Genomic DNA, 19,244 nt, shown 5'->3' with positions numbered 1-19,244 from the left:
AGCTCAGGGCCGCAAGTTTGATATCGGCTTTGGCAGGGACATCAATAGTTAATGAGCACGCACATTTCTTTTGCATTCATTTGAGCGCAAATACAGTTTTTTGAGCTTCATGTAATATTGTTTTTATGTTTTAGTCAAAATAAGAGGATCGTTAGGCCTATCATTTAGAAACGACCTCAATTCTGACTTGTGAGCAGAGTCCAACACCTGAACTTCTGTGTGCGTGCTAATTGGCAAGACATGGAATTCTGGGGGCATCGGCATGTGCTTTTATTTTACAAGTGTTGATTGGGATTCTGCGTTTATTTTTCCAGCACTATCAATAAAAATGAATGCACTGACTAATAAAATAAATTGTTAAATACATTTTGTTCAATAAATTGACTAAAACTAGATTTTACTGGGGCACAGAAGATTTATGCTGGGGCATGTGCCCAAGTCAAAAGGGTGTAACGCCCCTGGATGTATTCAATCGCCATGGTGACCCTGTGGCGAACAAATGTGTTTGTTGTAATATTAGCTGGTGTGTGAGAACAGAGGTCATACAGAGGAAGATGAGGATTGTGGTCTGAGGGTGGAGACGGGTGTAAACTTTTTGGGTGTGTTTGCAAAGCCTGTTGCATGACGCTTGTTTCGAAGAGCGAGAGGTGCAGTGTGGATGGGAAATGGTATGGTATGAGATGTTCTTGTGGGAACTGAAACAGACGGATGCCACCAGCGTGTGTGTGTGTGTGTGGGCGAGCAACACTACTACGCTGTATCTTGGAGAATATAGTTGTTATTGAAAATCGTGACTTTTTCACAATACAGCATCATTTACAAATATGATGCCCATCCATATATTAGAACAGAGAATGTCAATGTATTAACAAATAGCTGCTAATCTTTGGTTTTTGGATAAGTTACCAACGTTAGCAGACCATTGAAACGTCAATATTTAGAAATAAGCAAGAGGTATAGTGTCAGCAGAAAAGGTGATGACAAATGTTTGTCTCCACCTATGTTCAAACCAAACATGTCCTTGTCTGTGTCAGTCTGCATGTTCTGTGTATGTGTGTGTTTGTGTGTGTGTGTATCTGTGTTTGTGTGTGTGTGTGTGTGTGTTGGTCTGTAGCTAACACAGGTTTGACATGTTGACAGACAAGTTTTTATTTAAAACATTAAGCTGAGGATGTTCATTTAGACATCTCCTTCATAGTTGGGCAGGACAGACCTGCACTGAAGCATGGAAATACACACGAGTGCGTCTGGGACTCAGTAATACAGTGTGACGTGTGTGTGTGTGTGTGTGTGAGTAAAGTGTGTGTATGCATGTCATGCCAAGGCTTTGACATTTTCATCAGGGTCCTTGGCACAGAATTCTGGTCTCAGTGACCTGCATCCCACATCTTCTACTGATTCTAAAAACATTCAGAAAGGACGTCTGTATCCATCCATGTTGTTAAAGTGCAGGGACACGCTTCCACAGGAACTCCTACAATACTTCAGAGGGGACCCCAATGACTGTGACACACTATCAGAGGGGACAGATATCCCTGTGACGCCGATACGGAGGGAACTGTTATCGACGTGACCGGCAAGGGCTGGTAGGGGACAGAAAAGCACGTAACACCCGTCTGTTGGTGCAGCGTCTGTCATAATGGTAGCAGGGTCTGTGGTGTGAGGGACAGGACAGGCGCGTCAGCACGGCGGTCACTTCTAGATGGACACGTCCGTCTCGTGGGCGTCTGTGTCGGGCGTGGCTGTGGGACTGGCCCCTCCCCTACTCTCCTCCGGGATGCAGGGGGCAGAGTCTCCATTCACACTGGGTTTCAGGCACGGCAACGCCCCCGGCAACGCTCCTGTGACGCATTGGTAACCATAGAAAGAGAGAAGGAAGTGAGTGCGTGTATAGTGACAAAGTGTGCGTGGTTAATGTGGGTTGTAGTAACGGTGTGTGTATGTGTGCGTAGTAACCATGTGTATGTGGATAGTAACTGTGTTTGTGTAAGGTAAGTGTGTGTGTGTGTGTCCGGTAAGGTAACTGTGTCTCACGGTCAGTGTGTCCAGCAGGGAGGGGACAGGCAGCCTCGGTGTCGGAGCAGGTTCTGGTCCTGCGCTGGCCACACCTGTCGACAACAGGGCACACAGTGATGATGTCACGCTCATCGCATCACCTCAGTCAACGAGACCCACTGTACGGCAGCATGTGTGTGCGCGTGTGGTGTACAATCTCACCGGTCAGAGCTGTATGTTCCTGGGTGACTGATGGACCGCTTCATCTGCACAGGAGGAATATACCGTGGAACTATGGTTACTTAACACACTCACTGGTTACTCCGCGCGCGGATACTATACACAGGCGCACTCAAACACACACTCCGCTGGTCCTCACCCGGGCCATCTGCAGGGGGGAGGGCGAGACAGGGGAGAGGGAGTCTGGCGGCGGGGTGAGGTGTGTGTTGGCCAGGGTCATACACTCCTCTAGGGTCCTTAGAAAGGTGCTGCAGGTAGCCCTCAGCAGAGACGATGCCTCCTGTCTGGTCTGGAGAGAGAGAGAGAGAGTGTGTGTGTGTGTTAAGGAAACAATGTTCTTCATCGGAGCATTGGTCTAATGTTGTGACGTTTTTCGAGCTCACGCACAGCCGCAATCGAAGCGACAAGAGGTTACCTCAGAGCTGGGCGAGGGCGGGGCGGACGGGATGTCCTGGCTAGGTTGGTCTGCGCAGGAGGTGACGTCATGGCCAGGCGTGTCGCAGCAGGAAGTGATGTCGCCGATGGGTGTGGCTGAGTGCTGGAGCGTGTGCACCTGCTGCACCAGGAGGTCACAGTAGAGGCGCAGCTCCGACATCTTAGTCCTCAGACTGTCTGTCCTTTCTGTCAGCTCTGACACACACACACACACACACACTCTGGGCTTACTTTGAGTGAGTGCGTCTGAGCGTGTGCCATGTCTGGTTATGTGTCTACATGTCTATGCGTGTGTTTGTGTGTGTTACCTCTCTCCATGGTGCTGCCTGTGTACAGTAATCCAGCCTTGGAGCTCCCCAGAGCCACCAGCCACCTCTGTCTCTCAGCAGCGTTCACTGCCTTAACGTAGAAGTGCTGCTCCCCTGGGATGATCAGCTCCACGCGACTACTGTCTGAGGGGTGGACTGGACACACACACACACACACACACACACACACACACACACACGGTTACGTGTGGGCTGGGCCGTGGGGAGGTACGGAGGACAGACACAGATCCATACTGGTGTGTGTGTGTGTGTGGAAGTGGACGTGTTGTACGTGTGTGCATGAGGGCTTGGGTTGTGCGTGTGCGGCTGTGTGTAGACGGTGTGTTCACCTTTGATCTCACAGACAGACATCTTGATGCTGCCCTTGCTGCCTTTGCAAACGTCCTCCTGCGAGTCGTAGTAGGAGAGGATCCCATCGTCCAGGACGAACCAGCGAGGCTGCCACCCTGCAGCAGCAATGCACGCAACACACACAATACATTATTTAACAAATACGACTGTCCACAGCACATAAACAGCAGTATACATCAACACGCAAACACATTCCGACTGTAGGTTACGCTCGGCCCCGCCCCCTAGGTCGCGGCATAAGAGTGACTCGGGGATGGTATCAGTCGCTGACAGCTCCACACTTCCTTCTTTCGAGCGAAGACTGACAAACACTTGCTAATGTCTATAGAGGCAAGTGTCACACTTGCTTGCTTCCGTTAGTTGGTACACACAGTTAGTTGGCCTAAAGAACTGCTGTCAAAGGAACATCTGCTTGCCTGTCATGTAGTTCGTCCACTTGTAGAGAACTCCTTCCATCGCTCGTTTTCAAAAGCACACTCGACCAATACGGACTAGCTACCAGTACCACCAGATCTAAATTCTGATGACGCCTAGCTAGCCATTTAGGTAGCTAGTTAGCTTGTCAACCTAATGACACAAATCAAATGAAATATGTTAGCTAGCCTTACTGTACATAGTGCCATGTAACTGACTGGTTGTCAGGCAGCAAAATGCGTTCATCTTGCTAGTTGAACCAACGTTAGCTTGCTCGTTGGCTAGCTGCTACATAGTAAATATCGCAGCTGGCCAGCTATTTGTCTGGCTTCAGCTCTTTAGGAATCTTGTTTTGGGAAGTGCTCTGTGCTGCAAATGAACCCCATATCCGGTGCATATCAAAATAAAAGTTCTGCACTGAGACATACAAGGCTCCCAAAGAAAGATGTTTTTGCAGGATTGAACATAGATGAGAGATCAAATTGACTGGGGGAGAGATATCTAGAAAGAAGACTTGTGGGGTGAGGGGGAGGAAGAAGAAAGATAAATGTTGTGTTGGTTTGTGTGTGGGTACAAATATTTAATGACAAGCATTACACTAGGCTGAGTAAATTATTATGTATTCACTGATTTCAATGCTTTATTATTCTTATTACAGCAGTGATTGAATCTACTAACAGACATTAGCCGTTGCAGTTGTCTTTCACAGTTAATCATGCAGCTTTGTTGTAAATTACTCAAACAACTTCCTCAACCAAAAAATGCCCTAAAAGGTAAAAATAACAAGTATTTCAGCAAAACGTGTTCAATGTTTTCATTTCCAGTCATAAGACTTTTCACTTCCTTTAATTGTGTGAAACATACATGTATCTTACATCTTGTTAGTTTCAGTTTGACCAAACCACCTTCTGAAACTTACTTTGGCCTAAAGACCTACAATCAAAAAAATGGACTCCACCCATTGTTAAGTAATTGTTAGATTAGCTGTAGTTCCAGAGGAGCTTTCCCAGCACTGTGGAGCTGAGCGGTCCAGAGTGGAGGGGTCCATAGCAGTTCTAGTCCTGTTCTGCTGGTCTAGGTTGCGGTTAGTCCTGCTTCTTGCTGGCCTGGTTTCCATAGGAGGAGCCCGTGTTCTTCACCTCCGATACGCTGATGAGGCGCTGCATGGCAACGGAGGCTGGGGGGAGGGGGGAGGATGGGGGGAGGGGGAGGAGGGGGGGGGGGGGTACAGCAGGTCAGTATACTTCCTGAAACTGTCCTTGTTTATGTCTTTGAATACTTGTCTGACTGAACGGACGGACTGGCTGGCTGACAGACTGACTGACTACTGACTGACTACTGACTGACTGACTGGGTAGCTGGCAGGTTCTTTGACCGTCTTTCAAGCGGTCTGACTACCCACCAACGAAAAGCCCGCCAAGGAAGGCGAGACTGAGGACAAGGTTGCCACTGACGATGATGCCCCAGGCAAACGAGGAGAGGGGCCAGAGCAGAAGCCCCGCCCAGACTAGGAAGTTGAGGAGTGTCCAAGGTCGTCGGCGGGGAGTGATAGTGGGGCCGGGGAAGCAGCCCTCTTTGATGTAGTAGTCCTGGAGTGAATCCTGCCACAAAACACACATATGTACAACATTCGTACAACACTTTTAACGGACATTATTGTCGAGACCTTATACAGAAATCTCACGTTCATACAATGATGTGACTACTGTTATTTCAGCTCCGATCGATCCCAGAGAGATAGGCCAGGCTACACTAGCCGATCATGGAGTGAGAAAGCAGGCTAGATTAGTCAAGGCCCTACCTTCTCCCGGTAGAGATTATGAAGCCAATCAGCACACTCCTTTTCACCTTCAGGAATCTCGTCTACAGCATAGCGCCTGGAGAGACAGCACGCACACACACAGTTGGACACTAGAGACCAGGCCGACAGTTCGTCATTTAACCAGGCAAGTCATTAAGAACAAATTCTCATTTGCAATGACAGCCTGGAAAGTGACAAAAGTCACTGGAGGGGAAAGAGGAAAAGGACTGCAAGATAAAACCAGAAAACAAGGAGGTTTACAGCACAACAGTAGAAACAAGAGTAAAGGACATGCTGCACGAAAGCTGAACATCATGGAAGGATGTGACGTGTAACCTCGAGGGGCGACAACAAAAGAACACGCAGTCAGGGAAGAATTCAGTTGGTGTGGTAACCTTTCCGTGTATCTGGGAGAATGTCCTTGACTGAATCTTTGAAGGCAGATAAATGTTGCCAGTGTCAGGGGCATTTGTAATGTGTCCCAGACAGACTGAAATAGTGAGAGCAAGGTATGCTTTAGATTTGGGGAATTGTATCCGAGTATGGGGCAAAGACTGGGTGTAGGTAGCGGGGTAATCGATCCAGGAGGTATTTGTAAATAAGAGCTAACCTGTGCAGGGAGGTTTGTGGTAAACCGGATAGCAGAGTGGTAAAGCGTGTCAAACTTGTTAGCTAAGCGTTTGGATGCAGATCTATAACAGATGATATTACCATAATCCAACAAGGGGAGGTTGGTCATGTGGATAAGAGGGATTTTGGCGGGGTACAAGTTGAACAGGTTGTATAAAGGAAGTCAAGTTTTCGACCTAACCTTTGACTGAAGCTTTGAGATGGGGTGGGACATTGATGCAGTCCTATCTAACCAGATGCCTGTATTTGCAAATTGCAAACCAGGCAGTGCAGGTGTTCATCCTTCCAGCAGGGGGCGACGTGGCTCTGCAGCACAGGTGTGACAGGAGATACAGTGTGCTCCGGTGTGTGCACAGGCGTGTTACCTGATGTTCATGTCGGCCATATACTTGTCTCCCCTGACGATGCTCAGCAAGGTTGGCCTCTTGTTGCCACGGAAATTCAACGTCACGTCATACACGGCTGACACTGGGGAGGGAACGCACGCGTCAGCCTGACCCTGGTGAGTGTGTCTGTGTGTATGACTGTGTGTGTGTCTGTGTGACTGTGTGTGTGTGTGTGTGTGTGCATACCTGTGCCCCTGAGGCAGGCCATGGAGGTGGTGAAGCCCTTGGTGCGAGGCAGGAGGTGGTGTTTCAGGTGGGGCAGGCCCTTGCTGTCTGCCACCTGCATGCTCAACTCGTGCTTCTTCTTGGTGAACCGGGTGCCCTCACAGTACAACAACAGCTGCAGACAAGACTTGCTGTCACACACACACACTTACACACGCTCACACACAGGGCCACGAACAGACACCCGTGCGTGCACGCTCACTCACGCAGACAGATGCTCACACGCTGGCTCGGTAAACACACACACACGACTACACCTTGACTAGAGTGCACACATACACACACTCATACATAAAGACATACTGACTCACATTCTCTCTCTCTCTCTCTCTCTCCCCCCCCCTCTCTCTCTCTCTCTCTCTCTCTCTCTCTCTCTCTCTCTCTCTCTCTCTCACACACATAGTGGTACTGACCCATATGTGCTCGGGGTAGTCTTTGTAACTGGCCAGCCCTGACAGAACGGCGTCGCGGTCATCCTCCCACTTCCTCTTGCAGAACACGATCTCCAGGAAGTACCACGTCCAGCCAATCAGAGGTACCTTCAGCAGCTCATACTTTGCCAGCACTTTGGTGCTCTGGGAAGAAAAAGAACAGGCATTACACACACACACACACACTAACGGTACACACACAGTACACAGAAGATCCTCCCACAGAGACATGGTGTGATCTGTACTAACCCCTAGCACTCCATATCTTTCAGATATGGTCCAACCGCACAGGAAGTCAATCTCATAGTTGTGGTTGAGGATGATGATGGCGTGCTCCTTGCCAAAGCGGTCCACCGTGGCCTGGTCGGTGAACAGGGTGCACTCGGTCCCCGACCACCACTCCAGGGTGTTCACCAGTTCTGCAGTCACACACGATATATATCTTATCTACCTTCTCTATCTTATCCATTTGTTTATCTCTTGATCTCTCTCAAACCTCTAGCTCTTGACGGTGAACAATCTGCTACTTTATGGGTGTGTGTGTGTGAGTGTGGTCTTGTGTGTGTTGTACGTACGGCTCCAGAGTGAATAGGCCAGGCGGCAGTTGAGCCGTCGGTACAGTGCTCTGTTGAAAGGCCACAGGACGCAGGACAGCAGCTGCAGGAAGTTGATGATCAGGCCGCTGACCACAAACACCAGGCCCAACAACAGCTGGAACACAAACAGCCTCTTCACACTGTCCAGAAGGGCCATGGCACTCACTCACTCACTCACTCACTCACTCACTCAGAGCTCAGATTCAGAGTCATACAGAGGTGCTTACACACACAAACACACTCTCAGAGACACACACCCCCTCTGTAGAACTGAGCAGTCATGTGTTGTCTGGGCTGGAGGCTACCTGTAGGACAGATACATGTCATCAGACTCCAGTGACACACTGTCACACACACACTGTCACACGAACGCTGTCACACACACACTGCCGCACCCACACACACACTGTCACACACACACTGTCACACACACTGTCACACACTGTCACACACACACTGTTGCACCCACACACACACTGTCACACACAAACACACACACACTGTCACACACACACTGTCACACACAATCACACTGTCACACACACACACACACCCATACACACACTGTCAAACATGCACACACACTGTCACACACACACACTGTCACACCACAAATGTACTGTACTCCAGGCAAGTGTACATAGCTGATGACACACACTCATGCTGGTCACACACCCTTTCACCTAATTGGAACAAAGCCCAGCCATAAATTCCCACACACACACACACACACACACACACCACCACCAGCAAACACACAAAACCACTAACTCAGACAGCCTTAATCTTGAGCTTTGCTCTCTCTTTATATGAATACAGTAAGCAGCAGGACAGGAAGTTTTCACATCAACTCTAAACAGGAACTACAACTCTCAGCGTTACTATGACGACATGCAGACTGAGCAGGACAAAGCAGAGGCAGCACTTACCTGAGACGACTGAAGACTGGGCGACACGCTCTCTGAACGCTGCCCTCTGAACGCCACTCTGAAACTGAGAAGGAGGGGGAGAGAGCGTGTGGAGGGTTGGGCTGAACTCTGTCCTAAGTTCCTCTCACACACACAGACACACACACCAATCCCAAGGGAACTGGAGTGAACTTTATACGCTTGCCTCAGTGCCAATGAGAAGGAGAGAGAGGAAAAGGGGGAGAGCATAGAAAAAAAGAGGGAGGGCCAGCTGGTAGGACTGCGTGCGTGGGGGGGGGGGGTCGGGAGGAGAGGGTTGGGGGGGTGTCTACAATCACCTGATCCTCTCAGACGAATGGCTGGCAGTCGACACACACACCACAGGTTACTAAAGTTCATCCCCCATTGGTGAGTCTGTTACACTGCCTCATTTCCACAAACACACACGTTTACAGCTCACCCCAAGTATTTATGAGCAGTCATCGTGGAAATGTTTCTTATCCAAATTTCAGTTTTGTTCGACTTTTTTTGTTGACACTGATTGCTTACTGTACTGTACAAGAATGTCCACACTGAGCTTTTGAGATTTCAACAGTAGATTTATAGGGAAAGGTCATGGTAACACTATTTTAGTACACAGAAAAAGAATCATGTGCACATTTATTTTTATAGCAACGTGCTAAATGTAAACAGAAAATTCACATTTGCACAAACATTTTTTTACATTCCGGACATTCCAAGTCCATCAAATATATGTAACAGAAGATTTGCCACAAAATTACATGCTATTACATGCAAAAAAAGAACCCAGCAAAAAAATAAAAATAAAACTGTGGTAGTTTCGTCAAAAACAATAAAGTGTCACTCCTCACAGTACTTAATACTGTTCTGTGACATTCCATGTCAGAAATAGTTTTGCAATATACATGGATTCTGACAGATTCTAATCATATAACAGATCCTTTTGCATGTGATGGCTCACACAATAAAATAACAGTTAGAAGTGGAGAAGAGCATGACAGTTTCACTGAGAATCAACTCCTCAGCTTTCATCAGCAAGTCACTGCTGTCAGTTGTTCAAATTGTAGACAACTATTTTGCACACAGGCCAAAACACGTACATTCTGCTTGAATGAATTAGAAATTCAAATCTAGTGTGAACAAAAAAGACTTGTTCTGAGATTTGAACTTTGATTTGAAAAAATGTATTCTCATCTGAGACATGAGACTATATTTTAACATACAACACAAACACACACACACACATTATTGCAACATACAAACACACACATACACAAGTGAGTGCAAGTGAAAAACTGTAACAAATATCAAACATACAAGTGTCACATTTGCAGTGGCCTTAAATTTTACCCTTCTGTCCCTCGCTCAAAATTGTCCTTTTCAACTTTTTTTTTGAATGAAAGAAAAAGGTGCAGTGGTCGATTTTTTCATGAGCTTTATATGTATATGTGTGTGTGTGTTTGTGTGTGTGTATTTGTGTGTGTGTACCGTATACATATATGTAGATGTCTGTGTCAGGTGTGTCAGCGAGGACTCTGCCCTCACCACAACACCTCAGTTCTGACCAAAGACCAGAGCACCGACACAGGGGGTTCATTATCTGTCCTGAACCTTAATCACCATCGCCGTGTTAGCGCTGTGTGTAGTGTGTGTGGTAAGATTAGTAATATTGCTGTCAGTCAGGGGGCTGTTGGGGGTAGTCAGGGATCTATATGGCCCACACACACCCAGACACACACCATCTGGTGTCTGCTAAAGCCTACACACACACACACAACCTCAGAACAAAGAGTTTAGATCAGTAGGTTGATAATAGAATCATGACTTTATCTTTATTGCATCTTAACATACATCTTACATCTTATAAATGTGGATTTGTACACTACAATCTTTATTGTAACATGTTATAAAATACTTAGCACTAGAAACGGTACCAAACAGTTTCTTCAGACATGTCAGAGTCCCTGACAACTGAAAACATGGAGGAGGACACGATCAACAGAGCCAGCTAGCAGAAGCCAGGGTCAAGGGTCAGAGGTCAGGGGGGGTCATTCAGTGGAGCCTGGGTCACAGTTCCTCTTCCTGTCATGACATCTTCACAAGGGCACAGTGCATTGTGGGACTTGTAGTTTCAGATCCTGCCGCCTAAGGCAAGCAATCCAGGATTTACGCGCACCCTCTCTCTCTCTCACACACACACAGACATGACGCACGCCCACAGCACTATGGACCGGTTCAGAATAAGACATATACAATATATCATTATACAGTTCAGTATAGACCCCGGCCCCCACCCCCCTGGAATGTCCTCTGTGTTGCCATGGTAGCTGTCTTTGTATGGGTTTTCATGCTTATCCATGAAATACATTAACTAGCCTTCTTCTTGGTAAGCTACCCTGTTAGAAACCTCCTCTCCTTTCACACACACACACACACGCACACACACACATAGAATTATATATATATATATTATACGCATCATAGTTGGCACTGCCAACCTGTACCTGCCCAGACGAGACCCGTGGCAGCAGCGGGGTCAGCGTCTCTGACCCGGCCAGGCTGACCCCTGACCCCTGCTGTCTGACCAATCCTGCTAGCTTTTTCACTCTACTTTTTTAGCCCCCATACACCACATCAAATCACAGAAATACACACGCACACGCACACGCACACACACACACACTGTTTTCTTCTCACACACACACACACACACACACACACACATTAACACACATACATACACACACGCATATGCATACACACGTACACACACACACACACACATTAACACCACATTTACAGGTACACCAGAACACAGATGGAACAGGTCACTGTTGATGAGAAGCTGAGGAGAAAACGCCTGTCAATCAGACCAGAGCCAGCCCCTGATTGGTTCTGCACCGAGACACACCCCTACACAGATTCTACAGAGCTGTGGTCCTAGAGCAGTGGTTCTAGAGCTGTTCCCTTAGGGAGATTCTAGAGCAGTGGTTCTATAGCTGTTCCCCACGTGAGGTTCCAGAGCAGTGGTTCTAGAGCTGTTCTCTTAGTGAGATTCCAGATCAATGGTTCTAGAGCTGTTCCCTATGTGAGGTTCTAGAGCAGTGGTTCCCTCAAGTGTGGTTCTGGACCTATGGTTCCCCAGCGGTGGTTTTAGAGCTGTAATCTGAACTTGTTACATTATAAACTAAGGTGATTCATCATGTGATCATGTCTGTTTGATGATTACACAGGAGATTTGTCACCGAGTGTGCGTGACAACATTCTGCGTGACAACATGCTTCTCCAGTAAGATATGTCAGTCAGAGCTAATGGCTCCCAGCTGATTTTCTCTACAAACAACTTAAAGTAAAATACAATGAGATTCAAAACTAAAATATATCAAACCAAAAATGAAAGGGAATCACACATCAAAAATGACAGGGTCCTTCCATTTCAAACATCATGAAATAAAAACAGCATAGATAAGGGGCTCCCCACGAGCCCAAACCACGCCAAGGGTCAGAGGTCAGGTACTCCCTCAGCTGTGGTTGGCTGGACACCTCTTCACCAGCTGCTATGATTGGCTGTCAAACTGTGGAAGTTTGGCTCCTTAACACCCACTTCCTACCGTAGGAATGTGTGTGACTTTGAGAATGTTTTTGTGAGTGAGTGGATGTGTTTTCGTGTGTGTTGGGGAGTGTGTGTTATCGTGAGTGCGTGTGTTTGTGTGAGTGCGTGTGTTTGTGCTTTCAAGTGTGTTTGTGGGTGTTTATGAGTGTGTTTGTGCAAGTATAGTCAGGACCAACCAGAGGGTTAAGTTACATCCACGAGGGAATGGAAGAGATACAACTACAGAATCACTGCTCTCCTCCTCTCCATCCCTCCACCTCTCCTCTATGTCCCTCCACCTCTCCACCCCTCCTTTCCACCCTTCCTCTCCTCCACCCCTCCTCCTCCTCCTATGATGTGCTGTGCTGTTAAGATTCTAAGGCAATGTCACGTTACAGGTCAGATGACAACATCTATACATTGTGCGATTGTGGCGTCGGGGCAGGAGCGGGTCGTTTGGGGTCCGGGTGGCATGGGGGAGGGGGGGCCAGGGCTGGGGGGACCGGGGTGTGTGTGTGTGTGTGTGGGGGGGGGGGGGCGGGCCTCTATAGGACGGTGGCCTCCATGACGATGGCGGGCTCCTCAATGTCAGCCTTGCTCTGAACCATCCTCAGCTCCAGCTGGGGGGGGCTGGGACGCCGGCCGGGGCCCGCCAGGTCTGTCAACACAAACACACCCCACACACACACACACACACCAAACACACACACACCAAACACAGCGCATGTGAAAACACGCTGGGAAGGCCCGGATCCTCTCCTGAGTAAGGGTTATCGTGTCATGAGCAGGCTGTGAGGTCACAGGCAGAGTGCGAGGTGATTCGTAGGGTGTGATGTCATCAGCAGGGTGTGATGTCATCCATAGGGTGTGTCTCACCGTGAGCATAAGAGATGGTCCTCTGGATCACGTGATGCATGACTGAGAAGGTCTTCTCACACGCAGTCTAGACACAGGAGGAAGGTTGTAATCAGCTGGGGTATGGGCTTATGAGGTGTGTGTGTGTATTCAGGCCAGTAGGTCGTTAAGGTAGTGATTTGAGTCAAACGGTCAGTGTTTGTGTGTGTGCCGTGCATGTGTGTGTTCAGACCTTGAGGTCGTTGGGGTGGTGATGTGTCCAGGCCAGTAGCATGGCAGCAAACAGATCTCCTGTCCCCACAAACACAGCATCCACCTTGGGCACCTCCATCCTGACGCGCTGGGTGGCCTTGGTCCCATCTGGCAGCACTGACACACAGCACAGACACACCTCGTCAACATCTCCCAAACAGTAAAACAGGTGAAGAACACCACGCACACACACACACTGACACACACACACACGTACCAGTCCGCTGACTGCCCAGGGACACCAGGAAGCGGTCTCCAAGGCGTGAGGGGAGATCAGAGCTGGTGATCACCACCGTGTCTGGACCCATCTTATGGAGCAGGTCCATCACCTGGCCACACACACACACACAGGATATGAGTGGAGCCAGACAGGATGTGTTCGTTTTGGGTTTATCGGGCGTCGTGCTGCTGGTGAGAGACACACTTACCTCCACAGCATCCTTCTCTGTGCTGATGTTCTTCCCTGTTAACAACCTTGCACACACACACACACACAATGTGAAAATCCATGTCAGTTTCAGCATGCACTACTCAGAGTTTCCAGCAGAGGGAGCCAACCGCCTGCTGCAGAATTGAAGTACTGTCGTACCAAACCACCTCCAATATAGTATCACCTATAGTATTACTACAGTAACACATAAGTATAACACAGCAGGACTATGTTCTTTACTCACTCTGCTTCAAACTGGTTGGGTGTGATGATGTCAGCGACAGGAACCACCTTGTTCTTGTAGACAGGATGAAGGTTCTCGGGAACATACTGGACACACACACGCAAGTTACGCACACACACAAATCAGTTACATACAAACACATAGGTCTAACAAACACCAAGTCTCTCCCACACACACACATCAATTGCAATAAGTTACATATACACATACATCAGTCACATAAACACACAAGCATGCACAGGAACATAGGCAGGCACACACACACACACACGCTCTCACACACACATACTGATGAGTCACAATAGCCTCAATGATTCCGCATAATTCTTTCTGCAGCTCGGGCTAATGGCATCTGTCAGTGTGAAATGAAATGTGCTCTTTCCCCTGCTGCTCCTATCACATACACACTTCACACACACACTCTACGCTGATTCACACACATGCCCTTCCAAGAAATCAAGGACTTACCATAGAGCCATGGTCTCCCAGTACTGGATCACACACTGTCAAATGAAGCCAGAACACAATTAGTTTCCCCCCCACACACACACACACACGCACACACCCATATGTATATTGATACATATATTGATTCATGTGGTGCACACCATAGACGAGGTTAGGGTTTGCTCTCTTCAGCTCCTGAATGATGTCCACCACCATCTCAAGGAAGGATGTGTCTCTGTTGTAGCCTGGCGAGAAACACAATCAACCATTTTGACGCAACATCACAACATGTGTGTGTGTGTGTGGGTGTGTGTGCGTGTGTGGATGGGGAAACTAAGTGTGTTCTGGCTGTTACTGAATATGGAACGGTCATAAGAGGTGGACAAGAGAGCTGTTGGAATTTGGACGGAGGTCATAAGTGCGTGTGTGTGCGTGTGTGTGAATGTGTGTGTGTGTGTAAGAGTGTGTGACAGATAGCAGTTTCCTGCCGCTGGGAGTGTTTCACACCTCAGCAGTCTCTTTAAGAGGAAGACCCCTCACTGTCTCGCCCTCCATGTCTTCCTCCTGCTCCCGCTCTTTCTCTCCCTCCTTCTCGCTCTCTTTGTATCCCTCTCCCTCTTTCTTTCTCTCCCCCTGTCTCCCTGTCCCCCTCCCTCTGAACCTCTCTCCCTGTCCCCCTCCCTACCTTTATCTGTCTCCCTCCCTCCCTCTGAACTTCTCTCCCTGTCCCCCTCCCTACCTTTATCTGTCTCCCTCCCTCCCTCTGAACTTCTCTCCCTGTCCCCCTCCCTACCTTTATCTGTCTCCCTCCCTCCCTCTGAACCTCTCTCCCTGTCCCCCTCCCTACCTTTATCTGTCTCCCTCCCTCCCTCTGAACCTCTCTCCCTGTCCCCCTCCCTACCTTTATCTGTCTCCCTCCCTCCCTCTGAACCTCTCTCCCTGTCCCCCTCCCTACCTTTATCTGTCTCCCTCCCTCCCGCTCTCTCCCTCTCTCACCTGTGAGAACGTAGTCGTAGTGATGGACGTTGTTCAGCTTGATCCCCTCATATAGAACATGCAACTCGTCAGCTGTCAGCACCTGGCCTTTCCAGTGGGAGTAACCTGAGAGAAAAGTCAGGGGTCAGTGACCTGGGAGACAGAGGTCAGGGGTCACTAACCGAGGAGACAGAGGTCAGGAACTTAGGAGACAGTGGTCCTTATCCTTAGAAACGGGGGTGTCAGCTGGGAGTGGAAACAGTTACCTAGGAGACCTTCAGGACCTTGTCAGTGCAGTTCAGTTCACAACATCCCTTGAAATATTAATTCCTCTCAATTATCTCTCCATCTTCGTCTCTCTTTTCTGCTCTTCCATACACACATCTGAATCCCCAGCCAGGAGGCCCAATAAAAGCCCCCTACCGTGGTGGCAGAGTAGCCCCGGAAAGGGCTGGGGCTGATGGGCCTGAGCTCCGTGCTAGCAGTCCCTTCAACCGGGGGTGAGGAGGGGGGGGACGAGGTGGGGGCTGCTCTCACAGACACCATCGCTGCTGCAGGAGTCGTGATGTCACATTTCAGGTGAGTCACCAAAGCAGGTCACATGGTGTGCTGCTGGTTGCCTAGCAACAGGCCAGAAGAAAGCCCGAGGGCTGAGAGCGAAGAACAGTCGCCTCTGCTCTCTTCCAAGCGAGTGTGTGTGTGTGTGTGTGTGTATGCGCACAAGGAGGAGGGAATCTTTGTGATAAGGGCTGGCTCTGTCGTCATCATTTGCTGCTGTCGCAATTCTGACTCTATGCTGGGAGCAGACTTTCAGCTGCTCACACACACACACACACACACACAAAGCAGTGGGTAGTAGCAGCAGGCAGCTGCTGAGTGTTGTCAGCTGTGAGCCTAAAGCAGGGAGAATCAGAGCAGCTTTGCCATCGAAACCTGCTAGACGGTTCCTCACGGTTCCTCAACTATGTGGTCTAAGACGACCCAATTACACATTCACATCTCCTCAATGGCCAGTTCATTTGCTCCAAAAACTTAAGGGGGAATCATTTGACATTTCAGCAGACGGACAAAAACCATCCTGTCTTCTACTGCACAAGGACAGGACCATGATGCTTCTGGCCTGGAAAAATACAGTCAGACAGCTCAGGATGCACCTACCTGTGTGATTAGAGAACTGCACAGAGTTGATAGAATCTACCTCAAAGCCCAGCACCTGAGGACAGACAGACAGACAAACGTTTAAACAGTGATAGAACAGCGGCATATGCCAGGACAGACCACACTAGGCCAGTTTATGTTCTAGGAGTTTCCAGAGAAACAACGGTGGGTATTCTATCTAGAACAATAACACCGTTTGCTCCATCAGGGTGACCCTACGCTAAAAAACAACAGAATATCACTGTCCCGCTACGGTGACGTCAGCCAGGTACAAGCCAATCACATTCCGACGTCAGTCTCGCTGTCATGCAGCGCCTGCTGCTTCAAGATAGCGAAGACGGAGGATATCCCCACTCATCATCTCCGTTACCACTCTCATCATCACCATCATCAATCTTCTTCATGTGACTGACATGACCAGATAATAAGTCTGAGGAAATAATTCAGTATCCACACCGGAAACCATTCGGTATCAATAACAATCAAACACGGGCGTCCCTAACGCGTGACTAGTGATTTAGAGGGCTACTTCTAGTGCTAACAATGTTTATGGTGATGAGGATGATGAAGATGGTGGAGGAGGAGGATGAGGAGGATGTCTCACACATCACTTAGTTTGGAGACAGACTGGGATGTAACAGCTGCCGCTCCAGACCATGTTCCCAATAATCATAGGAACGTGACATTCAGTCATGTTACTAGATAGGAATGATGCTAGCCAGTTTTCCTGGTCCATTTTGGAACTGTCAACACTGTAAAACATGTCAATTTAAGTTCTAATAAACATGCAAGCTAGCGCCGAAAGGGTATTTAGCCATGTGACCTTTCTGTAGGCTACCTGCACTTGCCCTGTAAACCACTTTTACCGGCTAGACAACATCAGAGCAACTGTCATGATGCATTTTTATTTACAGACTACTGAAACATTTATGTCTTATCAGAAAAGACATTTGTACCTGCAACGGGAACGACGCCGATTTGTTGCCCACATATCCCCTGACGACGTGACTCTGGATCGACAACACTCTGCATTCCATCTCGTGCATCCAATAGTAATACAACCCGTTAAATCCACGCGGTTCGGTGTCTTGGGCTGCAGAATAAGCAGCGGTCCCGAATCAGTCCCCGATCCACAGTGTTGTCGTGTTGTCGGTGATGGTAACCGCAGCTCCAACAGCTAGTGAGCTGAAGGACATGGACCCACACAGGCACGCTCACTGACGAGACATCATTATTCTACAGGCATTCGTGATGGACACCTAAAAATCCACTGACACATCACGAGCGCAAAAAATTGAATGAACGTGACGATGATGCTATTCGGTCTCAATAAATGAATCCATTCAATCCCTGTGTACAGAACAGCCATGAAGCATGTTGAGTGTGATATGATGAGGCTGTGACGCTGTTAGCAACACGACATAAACTGCCAAATACGAGCTCTTCTTTAAAGCCTGTGGTGCTCTTTTTACTAGCTTAGAACCTTAACATTTTGTACGGTTGTTATTTGCGTGCGAGAGAGAGACCCAAAAAGCTGTGCTGAGTCACATTTGAGTAGTCTGTACAGTCGTGACTGAGAGAGGAAAGAGCAGAGGAGGTGGAGATAAGTGGAGAAGGAGGGGTACGTTGTCACCATCATCATCAACACCATCATCATCAGAGATGGTGTGTCTGTCACAACCCTCCTCTCCTGCATCAGAGTGGCTGCCGTTGTCGTTGAAACCATGCTTCCGGTGCCAGCTAGGAGTCATAAGTGGATGGTGAAAACCATCTGCATAGTGGGCATATGTAGTAGCCTATGAGCTACAATAGGAACTTTTGAATGTGATTATGGATAGGTTTCAATGGAACAGGTTTCAATGCTAAAATCATCCAAGTCACAAATGTATTGCAATCCAAACCTGTGTTCTTCCTGTTTTAGTGCAACCCAAACCTGATATCATATATTATGATATCAATGAGCCTTGTACTGGAGCACAGTGGTTGTTATTTGTCCATTGTTGTATCATTGTCATAGGCAGGTAGCCAGACCTATCTACTAGCTCATGGTTGAGTTGCTCTGGCATATGGGTCTGGCATCCCTCCCATTCAAACGGATTTTCCTCCGGCATGAAAAGTGTCAGGCCAATCATAACCATTATATGGGGTGGGTTTAACACTATGACTGTACAGAAGAATAGCAATGGACTGGGGGGAAAAAGTGACCTGGGAGTTACTGTCAGACCAGCCCACTCAATACACGGCCCACTCAGCACACGGCGCGTTGCCCATTCAATGCATAGCACGTATCGTTGTTTTCTCCCTGAGCTTTTCAGCTCCACCTTTACATTTTGGTGTCGATGACATGCTCTAACGAACTCTCCAAAACAGCTTTGTCTGCTAGCCAGTGACCCACATGTTGAGTAGGCAAGGCAAGTTTATATATTATACGTTATACGTGTTCAAGCTGTGTAATATGGAAAATAGTTGGAGGTGCCGGCGATGTCAGAGGGAGGGCCGGTTGGTGATGGAAGTGGGCCGGTATTTTGGA

At 48.3% G+C, this 19,244-nt stretch overlaps 3 protein-coding genes across 3 annotated transcripts; all 3 read right to left on the bottom strand.

The window, feature by feature from the left end:
- Window positions 1–1,133: 1,133 nt before the first annotated feature.
- Window positions 1,134–4,105, bottom strand: plekha3 (pleckstrin homology domain containing, family A (phosphoinositide binding specific) member 3). The gene is made up of 8 exons (XM_084668070.1): window positions 3,767–4,105; window positions 3,329–3,445; window positions 2,979–3,134; window positions 2,651–2,865; window positions 2,375–2,524; window positions 2,218–2,261; window positions 2,035–2,108; window positions 1,134–1,841 (listed from the first exon to the last, which is right to left on the bottom strand). The coding sequence occupies exons 1-8, from the start codon at window positions 3,804–3,806 to the stop codon at window positions 1,699–1,701; spliced, it is 939 nt and encodes a 312-aa protein (XP_084524196.1). The 5' UTR covers window positions 3,807–4,105; the 3' UTR covers window positions 1,134–1,698.
- Window positions 4,106–4,391: 286 nt separating this feature from the next.
- On the bottom strand, window positions 4,392–8,915 carry agpat3 (1-acylglycerol-3-phosphate O-acyltransferase 3). Its single transcript, XM_084668483.1, has 9 exons — window positions 8,763–8,915; window positions 7,813–8,138; window positions 7,487–7,656; window positions 7,220–7,381; window positions 6,768–6,921; window positions 6,561–6,663; window positions 5,566–5,641; window positions 5,167–5,365; window positions 4,392–4,941 (listed from the first exon to the last, which is right to left on the bottom strand). The coding sequence occupies exons 2-9, from the start codon at window positions 7,988–7,990 to the stop codon at window positions 4,850–4,852; spliced, it is 1,134 nt and encodes a 377-aa protein (XP_084524609.1). The 5' UTR covers window positions 7,991–8,138; window positions 8,763–8,915; the 3' UTR covers window positions 4,392–4,849.
- Window positions 8,916–12,866: 3,951 nt separating this feature from the next.
- pdxkb (pyridoxal (pyridoxine, vitamin B6) kinase b) lies at window positions 12,867–17,969 on the bottom strand. The gene is made up of 11 exons (XM_084668066.1): window positions 17,671–17,969; window positions 16,715–16,769; window positions 15,578–15,682; window positions 14,743–14,826; window positions 14,603–14,637; window positions 14,135–14,220; window positions 13,889–13,934; window positions 13,678–13,789; window positions 13,441–13,577; window positions 13,230–13,296; window positions 12,867–13,011 (listed from the first exon to the last, which is right to left on the bottom strand). The coding sequence occupies exons 1-11, from the start codon at window positions 17,758–17,760 to the stop codon at window positions 12,899–12,901; spliced, it is 930 nt and encodes a 309-aa protein (XP_084524192.1). The 5' UTR covers window positions 17,761–17,969; the 3' UTR covers window positions 12,867–12,898.
- Between the last annotated feature and the right edge of the window lie 1,275 nt (window positions 17,970–19,244).

The sequence above is a fragment of the Hypomesus nipponensis genome, chromosome 12 (assembly GCF_054491055.1).
Source record: "Hypomesus nipponensis isolate SF chromosome 12, ASM5449105v1, whole genome shotgun sequence".
NCBI lineage: Eukaryota > Metazoa > Chordata > Actinopteri > Osmeriformes > Osmeridae > Hypomesus > Hypomesus nipponensis.
Note: the sequence above shows the minus strand (reverse complement) of the source record. Positions and strands in the feature narration are given on the sequence as shown.